The 17,379-nt window shown below is 38.2% G+C and overlaps 1 protein-coding gene across 18 annotated transcripts in view; it reads left to right on the top strand.

The window, feature by feature from the left end:
* The window catches only part of LOC107809406 (uncharacterized), an 84,586-nt gene that overhangs the window by 44,815 nt on the left and 22,392 nt on the right, over nt 1-17,379 (top strand). For 12 of the 18 annotated variants that reach the window (XM_075229620.1, XM_075229627.1, XM_075229615.1 and 9 more), the window contains 15 exons: nt 377-435; nt 605-731; nt 1,466-1,612; nt 1,686-1,802; nt 3,064-3,326; nt 4,368-5,917; nt 5,999-7,209; nt 10,023-10,151; nt 10,228-10,380; nt 12,191-12,808; nt 12,885-12,956; nt 13,082-13,540; nt 13,631-13,814; nt 13,913-14,657; nt 14,766-14,882. In XM_075229620.1, the coding sequence (XP_075085721.1) occupies nt 377-435; nt 605-731; nt 1,466-1,612; nt 1,686-1,802; nt 3,064-3,326; nt 4,368-5,917; nt 5,999-7,209; nt 10,023-10,151; nt 10,228-10,380; nt 12,191-12,808; nt 12,885-12,956; nt 13,082-13,540; nt 13,631-13,814; nt 13,913-14,657; nt 14,766-14,882 (5,951 nt within the window). Of the gene's footprint in view, nt 1-376; nt 436-604; nt 732-1,465; nt 1,613-1,685; nt 1,803-2,569; nt 2,702-3,063; nt 3,327-4,367; nt 5,918-5,998; nt 7,210-10,022; nt 10,152-10,227; nt 10,381-12,190; nt 12,809-12,884; nt 12,957-13,081; nt 13,541-13,630; nt 13,815-13,912; nt 14,658-14,765; nt 14,883-17,379 lie in introns of those variants that run through there. The other 6 variants (XM_075229618.1, XM_075229617.1, XM_075229616.1 and 3 more) reach the window with 6 other exon arrangements.

The raw sequence follows: 17,379 nt of genomic DNA, 5'->3' as shown, positions 1-17,379 counted from the left end.
ATTGCTCGATTGCTGACGAATGCCATAAGTCTCTACCGAGAAATTGTAAATGCTCAAATACCATGTCAGGAAAAGAGAAAAGAGAAGAGAAAAGAGAAAAGAGAAAAGAGAAAAGAGAAAAGAGAAGAGAGAAGAGAGATATTGATGGTTTGATGTATGGATAACCCAATTATAGATGTCAAACGCAACACTCATGATAATTTTCTAATGGGGGGAAGACATTCAACTTGAAGTTTTAACTCTCCTTGTATAACTTTTAACATTGTAACATTAAAACTTAGCATTCTTATACCTAAGCTAATAGTTGCTTTAATTAATAAAGCAAGGTTTTGACAAGATAGATGTTGTCGTGACTTGATATTGTACCGTGTTTCAGATTCTGTCGTCCATCAACAAAATTCAAAATATTAATGCACGACTTCAGACTAAAATTGGGTAAGTACATCTAGCAAGCTCATCTATTAAATAGATCTTCTTGCCTCCTAGTCAAACACATGGATATTACTTGTCCATGTAATAGGGTTATACTGATGCAAATCAATTGGGTATCTATGTTAATCCTCCTGCTCTTGCTGTTATTCCTACGTTTTATATTTCTCCACAGGCACGTCTTATCAGATCGCAAGATTGTTACATGGAATGTCCATATATTGGGTATTACCGTCCTTGTTCCTGCTGGAGATGCAAATTCCGACATGCAGAAGATGGTAAATTATTCCAAGCCATTTTTGGTGCGTTATCCCCATTTCCCATTATTATAGTCTCCCCATTGTCTTTCAGCTCTTCACTTTCCAGACTTTCCTCCTACCTTGATATTCCTTCTAGGTCTGTAACAACTAAATATGCGCCATTCAACCTGGGCAGTAATCATGGGAGATATATTTGGATTTGCAATTCCAAATCACATGTATATTTTGTTCAATTCCCTAAATGAGGTTGTAGTTTATATTCACCGTGCAAAATATGCTGGGATTCTTAGGTGGATAGTTTGTTAATTATGTCTGTTTACCTTTTTTAATATCCTGGTTGTCAAGTAATTTTGCCTCGGACTTGGCATCTAATGACCTCACATGAAAGGTGTATGTATGTTTTGTTCAGTTCCCTAAATGAGGTTGTAGTTTATATTCATTCTGCAAAATATGCTGGGATTCTTACGTGGATAGTTTGTTAATGATGTCTGTTTACCTTTTTTAAATTTTTTTCCTTGTTGTCAAGTAATTTTGCCTCGGACTTGGCATCTAATAACCTCACATGAAAGATGTGAAGTGTAGATATTTCAACCTCGAAAAATTAAGTCCTGACTTGAGTGTACTGAGAGAACATTTGGTTCGCCTCCTGTAATTTTATTGTGACCCATGACACTTGCATGGTGTCCTTGACCAATTTTCTATCGAGACGTAGAAGGCATTGTTATTATTAATGTAGTATTGCATTTTTAGTGGCCTGAAATTTCTAGTTTGGGCAGGTTCTGGAAGCAGGGGAATTAACCTTTGCATCAAAAGGTGACAGAGATACTTTATTAGCATCATCTTGTTGCACTAGTGATGTTGTCTTGGGTTGTCAGCTTCAAGATCTCTATGATCACTTTGAGATTAACATTAGTGATCTTGAGGTCAGTCATTTTGCTCTTTTTTACTCAATTTCCTACTCGTATGATGTCAGTTAAGTGTGACTTCTTGCTGCAGGTAAAATTTTTGACTTCATATTCCTCTGGAACTGTCAACCTTCTGGAGAAATTTAGTACCAATATCAATTTGAGATTGTGCATTATTCCTGACGAATCAGAGTTGAAAAATTGTGAGGTAAGGGAACCATTTTCATGATTATGTTTTCTATACTTAGCATTACCAATTCAATTTTGGGTTTGCAATAGTCTTTATTTTCTCTTGAAATCATAGGGTCTTACATTTTTAAGCCTTGAATTTGTTGTTGTGTAATTGAAATTGATGGATATTGCTAGTGGTGCAAGGATCTAATTTTGTTTACAAATTACTGTTTGTTTGCGTCTATGTTCTTGACTGGTCAAAAGTGAAAAGCTTAACTACTGAATTTACAAATAATTTTTTTCACATTTAAGCTCATTGTTTTTATTGCCTTCAAGATACTAAAGATGTTTCTTTTTCTTCTCATTAATTGGGTGGCCCAGTTTCGTGTGGGGCAGAGAAGAAGAGCTAATGACCCATACCGTTAAATTTTAAATGGGAAAGCATGACTATTGCTTTTTGACTAATATAATTGATAGAAGTCCTACTAAATCCCATGTTACCTTTATGCTGAACTACTTTTACTCTTGCAGGCAAAGGTCAGTAAAAAACAAATAGAGGGAAATGTCCATTTTGCTTTTAATTTGAAGAATATATAGTATCAAAGTTTATCAATCTTGCTTGTTATTACTCCAAGACTGTCTATTTATTTTATTATTGCAGGTGTCTAATTTACTTTTTTAATAATACTTTAGGGTGGTTTATCTTTGTTGTTTCGTTCAAATTTTAAAAACTCTAGCTTATCACATAGTACAAAGTCTTCGATACCTTTTTAATTTTAGGGTACTGTAGTGACAGGGAGAGAGTGGCATATAGCGAACACGACTATCCCTTTACGTTGTCACAAAAAGGCTGTATCCACGCCTCAAAACCTGTGAATAGGTTATGAAATGAGCAATCTACCAATGGCATCAACACCTGCACTTGTTCCTAAAAAGGTTAGGTTAGAAATTCAATCTTGGTGATGTCCATTTTTTGGTGATTATTGGTGGATATATTGTTTTAAGTAATGTTTCATATCTGGTGAAACATGGCAAGTTTTAATCACTGTATTAAGTTGCAGAATTTGGGTCATGTGGACAATCTTAAAGGTATAATAGCTGATGTAAAGCATGAAGAAGATGTTCAAGTTGTAATTTTCACACTAACAAACTGAAACATCTGCCGATTTGAGTGGTTGTATGGAGCAAGTTCTGTTAGACTGTTATGATGCTACTCCACTTGCTAGGTTTTCTAATTCGCAAAGTATTCTTTATGTTTGATCAGATGCTTATAATGTAGGTTGCTTTTTTGCTTTCAGGTTGATATTGAGGTTTCATCAGTTCTTGCTCACTTTTCACCATTACTATACGGGGCAATTATGGAACTAATTGTAGATTTTGATATATTGCGTCTATCATCAGACTCCTTGGCGCCAACTACAGTTAATGGATGTGGGATATCTGCGATTTTTTGGTTCTCCATTGCTGCAAATGTGAAATCTATTGGTTTCTTGATCGATTTTGAAAGTGATGTAGAAAATGCTTGCAGTCTCATGCTTTTGCTTCAGATATTAAATATTCGGTATGTGGATTTGCATATTGTTTTACTTTTTATCAACCAGAAAAGGATATACCATTAGTAATAGCGAAAATACACAAAAGATGAGATGTTACACAAAGTTGGTAAGTGAAATCGTGTTGCAGCTTTATACTCCTAGACATATCATAAATAACGAGCCTGTCTATTAACCATCCTGGGTTTTCACCGCAAGAATGCTACAAGAATTTCTCTAGTGCCAAAATACTTGACAGTTGACAAAAAGTGGCACGTCCGATAGAGGAGTTATTTTCTGCTCTGATAAAATTGCACTGTTTTTGTTTGTTCACCTCAAGTCATCCGTGATACAATGCCAATTTCAGGTAAATCAGTCATGGCATCCACCATGATGGAGTCTAAACTGTAGCATTGATCGGACCATTGTCTTAAATTCTATTAATATGTTCTTCGAAATCAGATAGACATTTTGAAGTGCTTCCTTTTAACTGTGGTGTTCGAGCTAGCTTGTGTGGACCTAGACTATTCCACGGGCATCTCTGTCCTCCCACTAGTACAGATTTTGTGTGAATCTCCCCACGAAGACTTGAGCAGATGAAGAATGATATTACTTTTTTGTCTCTGCTGGAATCCATTATTTTCATGGCAGCTTCATTGGCTGCTAGGCTACACACTAGGGTGCTGAATTTGTTTTAAGTTTTTATTTTGTTGTTGGTTGGCAGCAAGTGAGCTTGACTACTTATCTGGCGAGAAAACAAATAGAGGAGTAAAGGTGCATTTGAAGTTGTGGCTGAAATAGTTGTATTTCGACTTAACCTTTAAAATTCAAGTATTCACTGTAAAGAAAATATTAGAAAACTTTCTCTTTTTGTGCTGGTGGGAGGTAGAAGGTATCCATGGAATAAGTCGAGGTGCGCGCAAGCTTGCCTGAACACCACAATTATCAAATAAAAGAAAATAGTAAAAACAACATGTTGTCTGGTATCTATCCTTCAATCATTTATTTCCTTGTGTTCCAGGAGAGATCCTTTTCAAATCATTTCTGTATTAAGCGTTCACTTTATGAAGTTGCAGGTTTGATGGAAAAGAGTCCTTAGAGGGAAGGGCCTCAGTGAAGGATATAAACATCCATGATTATTGTGGTAGAAGTGAAGGGAAAAGCCTTACCTTTTGCTCATCTCGAAGCTCGTCAGGATCTATGTATCAGGATGATAATGGTGTCAGAATTGGTCGTCAAACTGGGGATTCCGATAACAAAAGTAGTACCAATGATCCGTGCATTCTGTTCCATTACAAATACTGTGAGAATTCAGGATTCATTGGTCATGAATGTAAATTGAGTTTAAGTGGTCTTGATATTCACTGCTACCGTTTTATAATTGGAGTTTTGGTAGGATTTGCTGATAAGCTATCTAAAATCAGAACTTCTCTTCGAGTTGCGGGCAACCCTTTAGTGAATGGCAACAATTGCATTCCTAGTTTTCTTTCCTCGCTTCAAAATTCTGGTTTCTCCAACTTTTTTAAAACTTCTGTGTCTGAATGGGCAAGCATTTCATTGGATCATTTCCCTTTCATCACCCTAACAGATACTGGTTCTTTACTTAATCTTGGAGGTTTCTCAAACGAAAATTTCCCTGAGTGGAGGAAGGTTCTCAATTTAAGGGACTGCAAGGTCAGAAATCCTAAGGCCGACATAGAGAATAGATCTAACAGTCAGCTTCCATTTTCTGTTAAGTCGTCTTCTCAAATTTATGATGCTAAAAAGGCGTATTTCATTGATTTGGAGCTCAGCAGCTGCAGAGTTCATTTTCATGAACCCCCTTACGTGATTGGAACTCTTCTGTTTCCAAATGTCAAGTCTGCATTGTGTATTTGCGCTGACTATCTGGATATACTTTGCTCTGCTGAGGGTTTGGCTCTTTCTTCTTTACAGTGGACTCAAATGATGCAGGATTTCCTTTGGGGTCCCTTGACATCCAGTTCCTCTCCAACTTTGAACCTACGTGTCAGGAAAGAAAGTGAAAAGTCACCGTTGAAAATGAGTTTCAGTATCCAGAATGTGTCTTGTGTTTTACCGCCTGAGTTCCTTGCAGTTATCATTGGTTATTTTTCCTTATCTGATTTGAGCAGTCCCGGTGGATTGCCTATTACAGAAAGCTCTAACTCTAATACTTCAAAAGACAATGTATGCACTGAATTTATGTTTGAGATACTGGACTCCAACTTATTTATACCGACGGGGGCCAGCGGATCTCAATTTCTGAAATTTGATATACAACGGTTATATTCTGGTTTCACGCAAAATGGTGAAGCAAAGTTTGTGCTGAAGGATATTCCTGCGGAGTGCTTGGTTACAGAAGATGAAATTGCTCACAGAAATGATTGTCTAGACTTATTTGGATATGACTTATCTCTATCTTTGATGCAATTGGAAGAAGAAGCATCTAATTGTTCAGGTTCTTTTTATGGCCCCTCTTGGGCAAATATCATCTTGATTGCGCCATTTAGTGCTGATGTATGGGTGAGATTACCATCCCAATGTGAATGTTGCGATGTCGTATCCTGTTATCCAAGTTGCATTATGACAATAGTCAAGGTTTGTCAACTCAACGCTGAAGGTAAGAATCAGATTCTGTCATAGGTTTTCTTGAGTATTCAAGCAAACCTTTTGCATCTCAGTATTTGCTCTTTGTGCACAGGTGCATCACTCATGATTGGGTGTGAAGCAATGATGGATATGATAGATCAGTTTTCCTCGGTAAATAAACAAGCCTTAGCATTCAAATCTGATATCTTACAGTTTTTTCTATGCAAGGAGGGAAAAAAGGAAAAAGACGCATCTCTGCCTCAAGCCTCTCCTGAAAATTTCATGATAATCCAAGCTTCTGTGAGGTCAATGTCCATAAAATGGCGAGAACAGAAAGGAGAATCAGTTGCTTCTGATCTCATTGGGGAGGTTAACATGCAGTTGCTGTGTTCTGCCTCTTTAAAAAATGATGAACTCTCAAGGCTGAGGATCTCCTTCTCTTATCTACAGCTATTCTCATCACTGAACTCTGTTTTGCTTGCAGAATGCTGTTCTAACTCTGGCTTACCTGTTATTGTAACAACATTTTCATTGTCTGATCAGGGTGCAAATATGCTTTCTGTTTCCATGTCTTTGCTAGATGTTTGGATACATTTGTCTGACTGGGTTGCGATCATCAATGTACTCCATTCTTCCTCTACAAAACAACCCAAGATCTTAATGACAAACTCATTATCAAAGAATATTGCACATGTCCCTATTGACCAACTCAAGGATGGTGAAAATGATGGCCCACAAAATTCCTATCCATGTCCAAATATTTTGACGTCTGAAGTAAATGTGGGGCTTGTTTCTGGAATTCACTATGTTGAGTTGGAAAGTTTTAGTGTCCAAATTCATGTTCCTGCTTGGATTAGAAGTGATGCTTTTGACACATCAGAGGTGAAGCAGGGTGAAAAGAACATGAATGATTTACGAAACATGATTTATGGAAATCGACATGGCCTTTTTACTGTTGGCTTTCAAGCTAGGAATGCTAAACTTTTTAACTTCGGGACCATTATGAGATTGAAAATTGATCTAGATAAAACCTGGGGTACAGTGGAGCTAGTAAAGGATGATACGACACGCACATGGCCCCTGTTTGAACTATTTCAAGTGAACCTGGAAGCTGAAATTTGCACTAGTTGCATTGAGCATATCCATGCGAACGTGGATCTTCAATGTCACTGTCTGGATGTATGGTTATCAGATCACATTCTTTATTTCTGGCACTTTGTGGATTTTGAAAGTCCAGCAGCTGGGCCTTCTCAGTTTAGTGTCAGTCAAGTGAAATTTGAAATCCAGCTTAGAAAGTTTTCTCTTCTTTTGGCTGATGGAAAGGTGATTTCAACTCTATAGCACTATCTCTACCGACATCATTTCTGCAGTGTGCTTTTGCTAGATTGGACTCAAAAATGCATGTTGATAACTTGATCTCTTGCTATTTGTTAGTTAGTTAGCTGTTATGTAAATAAGCATAGTCCTGATCATTGCCAGTAATAACAATATCATCAACATAGACCACCAGAAAAAGTAGAATGCCGATAAAACACAGAGTGATCAGCTTCACTACGAGTCATGGGATAGCTGTGTTGAACTTACCAAACCAGGCTCAAGGAGGCTGGTTTAGACCATAAAGTGACCGGCGCAAGTGACATACAAGGCCACGAGACTCCCCCTGCGCAACATAACCAGGTGGTTGCTCCATATAATCTTCACCCTCAAGATCACCGTGAAGAAAAACATTCTTAATGTCCAATTGATAGAGAGGCCTGTGGCGAACAACAACCATGGATAGAAAATGACGGACTGATTCTATTTTAGCCACGGGAGAGAAAGTATCACTATAATCGAGCCCAAATATCTGAGTATATCCTTTGGCAACAAGACATGCCTGGAATAGACGAAACAAGGGCATCAACTTGGAATCAATAGATCGCCACAAAATACTACATAACTGAGCATCGATCTTCTCCCAAAGTGCTTTGGCCTTTTCATCTCCTTCGCTAGACTTTTTGATTAAATGATCTTGAACACCTTGACCTTTCACAACAACTCGACAGACGAACCCCAAGCTAAGTAGTTTGAATTTCCCATTAAAGGTTTTGAGGTAATCATACACCGGAAATGCCAGAGCCCGTGTTTTTAGACCCTAAAACATCAACTCCCAAAGACATCGTTGGATTAAAGAGAGGTCTATAAAATTATCACCAAATAACAGAAAGAATCAATTGAAACTCGCTGAAACAGACGAAAGAGGCACTGTATTTGCCGAAAAATTACTGTAGCTGCCGGAAAATCAGTGTAGTCGGAGAAATCTCAAAGTGTTCGGAATAAAAAGAAAACAGTATGGGCCTGGTCGGAACTACTAGACGATAAGACCGTCCTGAAGAAACATTTCCAAAAAATGGCCGGAACAATGGTCACGTGCTGGTGCGTGGGTCCGACGCGCCGCCGGCGTCAGAAGTTCTGGAGGCGCGTGAGAGCGCGTGGCTGGGTTTCTGTCGGTGTGGCTTTCTGGGATTTGGTCGCCTGAGAATTCCGCACCTGCTGGTGCTGTTATTGTTCGTAAAAAAACCCACCGGAGAAGGGATGACGCAAAAAAAGCCTGAATTCACCGGGAAAAAGGCACGGTGACTGTCCCGGACTCGCTGGTTACTGCATAGCGGGGATTTCTCACTAGTTGCTCTGATACCATGTGAGAAAGCACGGGAAAATATATTTTTCATGTATATTAACCATAATATAAGTACCCCAATTTATAACAATACGCAATACCTTCCCTACTCCTATTCCATGTAGGACTATGCTTTTTTACATAACAACTAACTAACTAACACTATTCAACTGTCTTAAATCCATTACTATCTTTAGAAGTATTTAATGATTTATGCTCTTATGGGTACCACCGGGAAGCTGTAGACCATCATCATATTTCCTTTAATGGTTCCTCCCTTTTGTTTGAACAGTAAATTGACAGTTCATGGTAGGAGTTATTCCTCATTGGTGACTGACATCTGTTTCCTGGCATTCTTTTTTCTTGCACGAAACTTTTCTTGCAAGGTCTTGTGTAATCTACATGAATTTTCTCATTGATATTGAGTGCGGGGGTAAAGTTATGAACATGCATGCTGCTGGTATGCCACCTTCGGTCCATCATGTCAGTTAGAAGTTGTAGGAGCACTTTGAAATATATCTTGTTTCAGAGAAGTCTAGTTCCTGGAAGCTCACGAAGATATAGGAAGGCTGTTAGTAATTAGGATTCGGTCTCTAGGTTTTCAGAGTGTGTTGTAATTTCTTCTTCAGTATTATTATTGTTAAGATCTCCCACATTACTTGAGGAAATGGGCTATTGTCACCTAATATGATTTTGGGCAATCTTCACCTCAAACGTTTGCAATTGAGTTTAGGCCCAATTTTCATTGTCTTTACATGGTATTAGTGCCAGACACATTCCTATTCTTGGTTAACCCCATGTTGCACCCGTATGTTATATTGTCCACACTCGAAAAAGTCCAGCCTTCGGCATGCACACAGAGTCTAAGAATGTCCCACATTGGTTGAGAGAAGGGCTTATTGCCGCCTTATTTGGTCCAGTGCAATCCTCACCCCATGAACTAGTTTTTTGGTTGAGTTAAGCCTTATGTCCATCTTCTTTACAATTATGCTCATATTTTCATGAAAAAGTTGCATTTTTTCTTTTATCATCACTGTCAAAACTCCTCTGTACTGAATTGGGAAGAGTTTCTTTTTCTCCTTTTCTTATCTCGTTATTGTCTCCTTATATGGTCCTGGACAAGCATCACCTCTTTTTATCTTTTTCTTTTTTTCCTATTCTTTTTGGGTTGTTTTCTAACTTTTGTTTATGGGGGTGTGGTGTGGTGTGGTGGGGTGGGGTTCTAGGCTGCAAATTTTATCCCTGATGTTCCGTCATATTTAATCTTTGCTTTTCTGGTCTTTCATCTGGTTAATTGTGTGGTCTTTTGTTTTTTCACTGCTGATAAGTGGGGCGATTCTTGTTTGTTTCATGCCAGTATTGTCTTTTTTATATTTTGAATGCAATGAGTTATTGTCCTTTGATCATTTCTGCTAATTATATCCCATAAATTCTTCAGCTACAAATGTTTTGCTAATACCTGTATATTTTTCTCTAGTGGAGTTCAAGTGGACCTTTGCTGGAGTTACTCATGACAAACTTGCTTCTTCGCTCAAATATAGCTGGAAATGAAATGGAGGGTTTAGTGAAGTGTGAAGTCCAAGTGAACTACAATAACATTGACAAGGTAGAGATAACAAATCATGGTTTATCTTCTATTGGACTTCTGGTTCACTAATTTTATTTTCTATCTGGGACAATAGGCGTTGTGGGAGCCTTTCCTAGAGCCATGGAAAGTCCAGCTAAGCATAAGAAGGCATGACGACCATTCCCTTTTGAGTAGTGACGTTACTAGCAATCTTCATATTGAGTCGACAACTCAACTTAACTTGAATCTTACCGAGTCCCTTATTGAGGTAATTTAGTTTAACTGTTTTGCAAGAAAACTCTCTGTTGCATTTGTTGATAAAATTATTTATTGCAAGAAAGGAATCCCTCTTGGCGTTTTCTGGTGGAAATTGTGAGAAAATAGAACAAGGAAGAAAGAATTGTGAGAAACTCTGCTTGATTATTCCCTCAAGCTATTGGGTATTTAGATAGTAAGGCATACATGTTCTAAACTAGGAAAGAAAATCAAGATGTACATAATTACAGGAAACTAGTCATCCTAATTGGTTTGTGATCCTAATTGATATGCTGTGTATTTACAATATCCTTAACTCCCCTCAAGCCGGTGTATATAAATCGTATGCGCCAAGCTTGTTGCACATATAACTTGTTCTTGGACCAGACTTGGTGAATATATCTTCAAGCTGATCATTCCACTTTACGAACTTTGTGAAAGTATCTCTTGAGAGCATCTTTTCTCTGATAAAATGGCAATCAATTTCTATATGCGTAGTCCTCTCATGAAACACCGTATTTGATGTGATATGAAGTGCAACTTGATTATCACACACAAGTTCATTTGGCCAATCTTTCTAAATTTCAATTCTTTTAGTAGTTGCTTGATCCAGATGTGTTTGTAGGCGCCACTTCCATTGTTCTATATTCTGCTTCTGCACTCGATCTTGCAACTACATTTTGCTTCTCACTTTTCCAAGACACTAAATACTACGAAGGTCTATTTAGTCGTAATCATTGAGAGAGGCAAACCTATTGCAACTCAAAAGTCACAGAAGCCTTCTCCACAAATTCAAAAACTGTTTGTATTTGCGTTTATTCTTATATCCTTATCTTGTTGTTGTTACTATGTGTTGTGTCTGTTTCTTTTACTTTTATCTTGAGCCGGGGTTCTACCGGAAACAACCTCTCTACCTTCACAAGGTATGGGTAAGGTCACTCTACCCCTCCCAAACCCCACTTTGTGGGATTACACTGGTTTTTTTTGTTGTTGTTGTTGTTGCTTGTATTTGCCTTTATTCATCATCGAATAAAATTTTACACGCTTCTATTGTCTCAACAATGGTCTCACCTATGAATGGCATCATAGTATATTATACGTGGACGTCAGTTGACGCCTAATAACAAAACATCACCACTGTTATCCTCGTCTTTCTGAGCTTTAATCAGATAAGCTCAACCTTGTGTCATAAAATACTAGATTACATTTTGCTGCATCCTTGAAAATGATAGACTAAGCATCATAGGTCATCCTTAGCAGATTTAGGTTATATGAATCATCTCTATCCATATTCAAAGGATTCTTTACTATGTTTATGCTGGTTGTTGTTAGATAGTTATTGAAATAACGTGAATTAGTCCTAGTCCCACATAGAATAGGAGTAGGATATGTATTGTATAAATTGGGCCCATTGTATTATAATTGAATAGAATATCAAAAAATAGATTTTTCTCCCATGCATTCTCACAGTTGTTAAGCTAAAGCAACTCTCCTTTACATAATCTTGGGACTCGATATGTTTTACAAAGCTCTTTTTAAAAAAATTATCCCTGATTTAGGATTAAATATGAGTTCATTTGTTTTTTGTACACTACTCTTATCTAGTTTTTTGTTTAAAGAAGTTCTCATCCTTAGTTTCCTTTCATCTGATAGGCATAATTATAGGAATTCTTGCAGTATGCTTGCAGAATATTGACAGAAATATAACAAATTGCACAATGTAAAATTTTACTACAGAATTGCTTATTGGTCATCTCTTTTAAGTACAATTCAAACGAGATAGCTGATGTATGTCTCTTTCCTTTTGCTTTCCTTTGGTGAAGGTTGTTTCTAGGGCAATTGAGATGACTAAAAATGCATGGGATCTGGTACAGTTGACTGCTCATTCTGAAATCCCATCATTCTTAAATTCTCAGATAAGTGAAAATCTGGACACCCGGAGTTCTCCTCCTTATATACTGCAAAATCTGACTTCGCTGCCTTTAGAGTTTCATGTCTATCAACAGCAGCAGAGTGGTTATGGCTTAGAAGTACCCTCCGTGAAAGGTGGAAAGTATTTACAACCAGGATCTTCTATTCCAGTTTATGTTAGTGAAAGTCTTGAGGAACAAATTTTACGCTATAGGCCTGCACAATCCTGTGACCAACTTGGTGACAAAAAGTCGGTGGAGCCTTCACATCATTATATCATTGTTCAACTCGAGGGAACATCATTTCCTTCTGCTCCTATTTCAATGGATCTTGTTGGTATTAGATACTTTGAGGTCGATTTTTCCAAATCATCAAGGAAGTTTGATATTGATACAACTAAGAATGTTCCAAACAGTAGTATAAATGATGGAAGGAACGGTAGAATAGAAGAAAAAAGTGGCTTTATCGTTCCTGTAGTGATTGATGTGTCCATACAGAGTTACACGAAGATGGTGCGGTTGTACTCAACTGTAAGTGCCAATGCTGGTCATATTTTGTGCAGTGTTGATCATCTATACTGCTTTACATATTTCGGGTTGATTTCAGGTAGTAGTATCAAATGGAACTTCTGTGCCTCTTGAAGTACGGTTTGACATTCCATTTGGTGTTTCTCCAAAGGTATATAGGCGGACGTAATTCTATTGGTTCAGGAAAAAGAATACCAGTATCTGTTTAGTTTTGGCTGGATTTCTGTCCCTACACTTTTTCGTAACTTCTGTCATTTCCCTTCTTTGTCATGTCAGATTCTGGACCCCATATATCCTGGTCAACAGTTTCCTCTTCCATTACATTTGGCTGAAGCAGGACGAATGAGATGGCGTCCTCTTGGTAATTCTTACTTGTGGAGTGAAGCCCACAGTATTCCAAATATTCTTTCAAATGAAAATAGAATCAGCCTTTTGCGCTCTTTTGTCTGCTATCCATCTCATCCAAGCAGTGACCCTTTCCGCTGCTGCATATCTGTGCATGATTGGTGCTTAGCGTCAGCTGTGTCACCAGAAAAAGGGTTTTCTTTGTCCAACAATATTCTAACACAACCCCTTAAAGCTCATAACAATGTAACTTACATGCTCAAGTCCGAGAAGAGGAATGTACATCAGTTGACTTTAAGCAGTCCATTGGTGTTAAAGAACTATCTTCCGGAGATGGTATCTGTGACAATAGAAAATGCTGGTGTTTGTCGTTCTGCAGATGTGTCAGAGGTTTGCACTATGTTATAGTTACTAATATTTCATGAATAAATTTGTTTTAATTTGTGTTTCTTCACCAGCATAATTTTCCATTTCTTCCAGGTTGAAACTTCTTTCTTCCATGTTGATTCTTCACATGACCTCACAATAACTTTCGACATGCCTGGATATAAACCTTCAGCTGTGAAATTTCCACGTGCTGAAACATTTGGTGAAATAGCAAAGTTCAGCGGAACAAGGTTCTCTTTGTCGGAGACTATTACTTTTGACCCTCAGTCATCAGATGGTACCTATTGAATTTTGCATGCCTGTTCTTTGTCATCATACCAGCATTATTAGTTCTGTCTCTTATTATTTTTTATTCTATAATCTCCACTCTATTAGGTCCTCTGTGTGTTGCAATTGAGAAGGTGATGGATGCATTCTGTGGAGCTCGTGAAATATGCATTTCGGTTCCATTTTTGCTATACAATTGCACTGGTTTCCCCCTTGTTGTGTCTGAATCTGTCAACTGGACAAAAGGCCATTTTAGTGTTATTACTTCTTGCTATGATGTGGACGAGCAGGACCTAATTCTCCGCAAGAAAGATGGTCTTGGCATTTTTACTTCTAATCAAGATATGGATACAGCTGCGAATAGCAACATTCTGCCTGTAGCTCCCTTGAGCAATTACCTCGTCACAAAGTCACATGACCGTAAATTCTCTGAGACACAATCGATCGAGTTTGATAATTCAACAGTTCTTCACCGGGGTTCACAGAAGCATGATATATATGCTTCAAAAGCATCGCTTCACTGGAGTAGGTCTTATACAAGCAGTCAGTCCAGCTTAAAATCTTGTAGCTTAACAGAAGGTGATGCTTGGAAGGTTAATTGCCGGATGTATTCACCTAACCCAAGTTTGTCTTCAAGTGAAATTATGGTCCGACTGTGTAGATATCTACCTAATTCTCTGATGGATGACATTCCTAATGATTCTTGGTCTATCGCTTTTTCTCTTGTGCCGCCTACTGGTTCGACCAGTGTAACGGTCCCACAACCATCCAGGAAATCTGGTTATGTAACTTCTGTTAGTGCTGTTGCAGCACCATTTTTGGGTAGGACAAGAATTATTACCTTTCAGCCAAGGTAATCTACAATATCATAATTATGTCATTCTACTACCATATTCAAAGTGTTTATTTAACATCTTCCTGCCAGGAATGTATCTATAATTAAGCACTCATAATTCTACAGATACGTAATCAGTAATGCATGCAACAAGGATTTGTGTTACAAGCAGAAAGGAACAGATGATGTTTTCACATTGGAATCTGGAAGGCATTCTCATATTCAGTGGACGAATACAATGAGGTATATTGTGACGGTGGTTGGCATTATCATTGCTCATTGATATCTCAAGTTACTTCTAAGTTTGCACATATTACGAATTCCCCTCATAAATGTTAAATACTTCTAAACTAAGTGCACGTGCATTTGCACATATAGAACTCCAGCACCTAGTTATTGTGATTTAGTTTGGTGAAGCAGTGGAGGACTATAATACTCCTAGAAGCATGGGAGGAGTATGATACCCCAATGCATGCAAAGCCCCTTGTCTGAAATTTCCATTAGGGACATTTCAAACTAATCCTCCGTTAGATAGTTATGTAAATAACCCAAGTCCCACATGGAATATGAGTAGAATATGTATTGTGTATAGTTATAAATAGGGCTATTATAAAACACTTAATAGAAGATCAATAATAGATTTTTCTCCCGTGCATTCTCACATGGTATCAGAGCATTAGTGTGAAAGGATCGTTGTGCGTCATTCCAGCGTAACCGGGAAGAAAGAACTTCGTCATCGTGTAATTTTTCCTGTGACCTAAGGGCTGTCTATGTGAAAGTCACTTTCCGTCGGTGTTGTGCAAAAAACCAACACCACCACGAGGTAGATCACCGTCCGGCGACCAACCCCAGAAAATTTCTCCGGCACAAAAGCTGCCACGCGCCTACACGTGCCGGTAATAGAAAATTTTATGGCGAGGGTTTCGACTCACGCGCCAGCGCGTGGGCCACTTTCCGGCCATTTTTTCGCAAAGTTTCTTCAAGACAGCTTTTTCGCGAGGCTTTTCGGAGCCTACCCATCCAAGTTTCACCAAAATCTGATGACCTTTTTGTTTTCCGGTGAGTGAACAATGTTTTCCAAAAAAGAAAAAGTGTTCTAATTTGGGGTTCCAAGGTTAACCATACAACTTTAGTCAAGAATTTGAGAAATTGATTTTAGCAAAATGGGATCCAATACTATGAACAATTGGATAGTTTCTCTATCGGATTATATTGAGTCCCTTCAGTACAAAGCGTGTAAACAAACATCTTCATGGATAGCTTCCGTTGTTCAAACAGATAGTGACATGACTTGTGACTCCCAACCTTCAACCTCCGAGTCTTGGGTCATTGATTCAGGTGCATCTGATCATATTTCTGGTAACAAATCTCTATTCACTACTATTTCATGTTTTCAATCTCTCCCAACAGTCACAATGGCAAACGGGTCTCAAACCATGGCAACTGGAATAGGTCAAGCAAGTCCACATCCTTCCTTACCTTTAGATTCAGTTCTTTATGTTCCCGGTAGTCCTTTTAATCTCATAGCCGTTAGTCTCTTAGCCAAATCACTTAAATGCTCTGTTTTATTTCTTGATAACCTTGTTTTTATACAAAAATGCAGTACGGGGCAGATCATTCACCATTATTACCTTATCCTTGCAAAATCGCATGGACTCACATCTTATCTTCCTTAAACAACTTGTCCTGTTACTGATTCCAGATTTATTACATAAATGGTTGGGACATTCCAGTTTGTCAAAATTTCAGAAAATGGTACCTGGTTTATCTCACTTGTCCACTCTAGAGTGTGAGTCATGTCAGCTCGGTAAGCATACTCGCTCCAATTTCCCTCGGCATCTTAATAATCGAGCAGAGTCACCTTTTGCTTTAGTCTATTCAGACGTTTAGGGTTCTAGTCGGGCCAGTTCTACCTTGGGATTTCGCTTTTTTGTCAGTTTCATTGATGGTTATTCCAGGTGCACTTGGATAATTTTGATGAAAACTTGATCCGAGTTATTTTCTATTTTCCAGACCTTCCACGCTGAAATTCAAAATCAATTTTGCGTTTCTATCCGCATATTTCGTAGTGATAATGCCCTAGAGTGTTTATCTTCCCCATTTCAGCAGTTTATGAACTCTCATGGGATTATTCATCAAACATCTTGTCTGTACACATCTCAACAAAATAAGGTAGCTGAAAGGAAAAATAGACATCTTATTGAAACTGCTCGTGCCCTACTCATACAATCTCATGTTCCGTTGCGTTTTAGGGGGTTGCACTTCTTACATCTTGTTATCTTATTAATCGTATGCCATCCTCAGCTATACAGAATCAAGTTCCATTCTCTGTTTTGTTTCCCCACTCACATTTATTCTCTCTTCCACCCCGTGTCTTTGGGATCACATGTTTTGTTCATAACCTTACTCTAGGAAAAGATAAGTTAGCTCCTCCTGTTTTTATGTGCGTATTTTTGGGTTAGTCAAGAACGTAGAATGGATATCGATGCTATTCACATGACCTCCAGCGGTACCTTATGTCTACTGATGTTACCTTCTTTGAAAGCCAATCATACTTCACAGGTCCAGGTAATCACTTAGATAATTCTTGAGGTGCTACCAGTTCCATCTTTTGGAGATTCAGTCACTATCTCCCATTCATCTTCCTTTACAACTCCAGCTCCACCACCTACAACTCCAGTTCTAGCTCCACCACCTATAGCTCTAGTTACATCACCTAGTCCAGTTCAACCTTCTACAG

The sequence above is a fragment of the Nicotiana tabacum genome, chromosome 14 (genome assembly GCF_000715075.1).
Source record: "Nicotiana tabacum cultivar K326 chromosome 14, ASM71507v2, whole genome shotgun sequence".
NCBI lineage: Eukaryota > Viridiplantae > Streptophyta > Magnoliopsida > Solanales > Solanaceae > Nicotiana > Nicotiana tabacum.
This window is presented reverse-complemented; position numbering and strand designations above follow the sequence as displayed.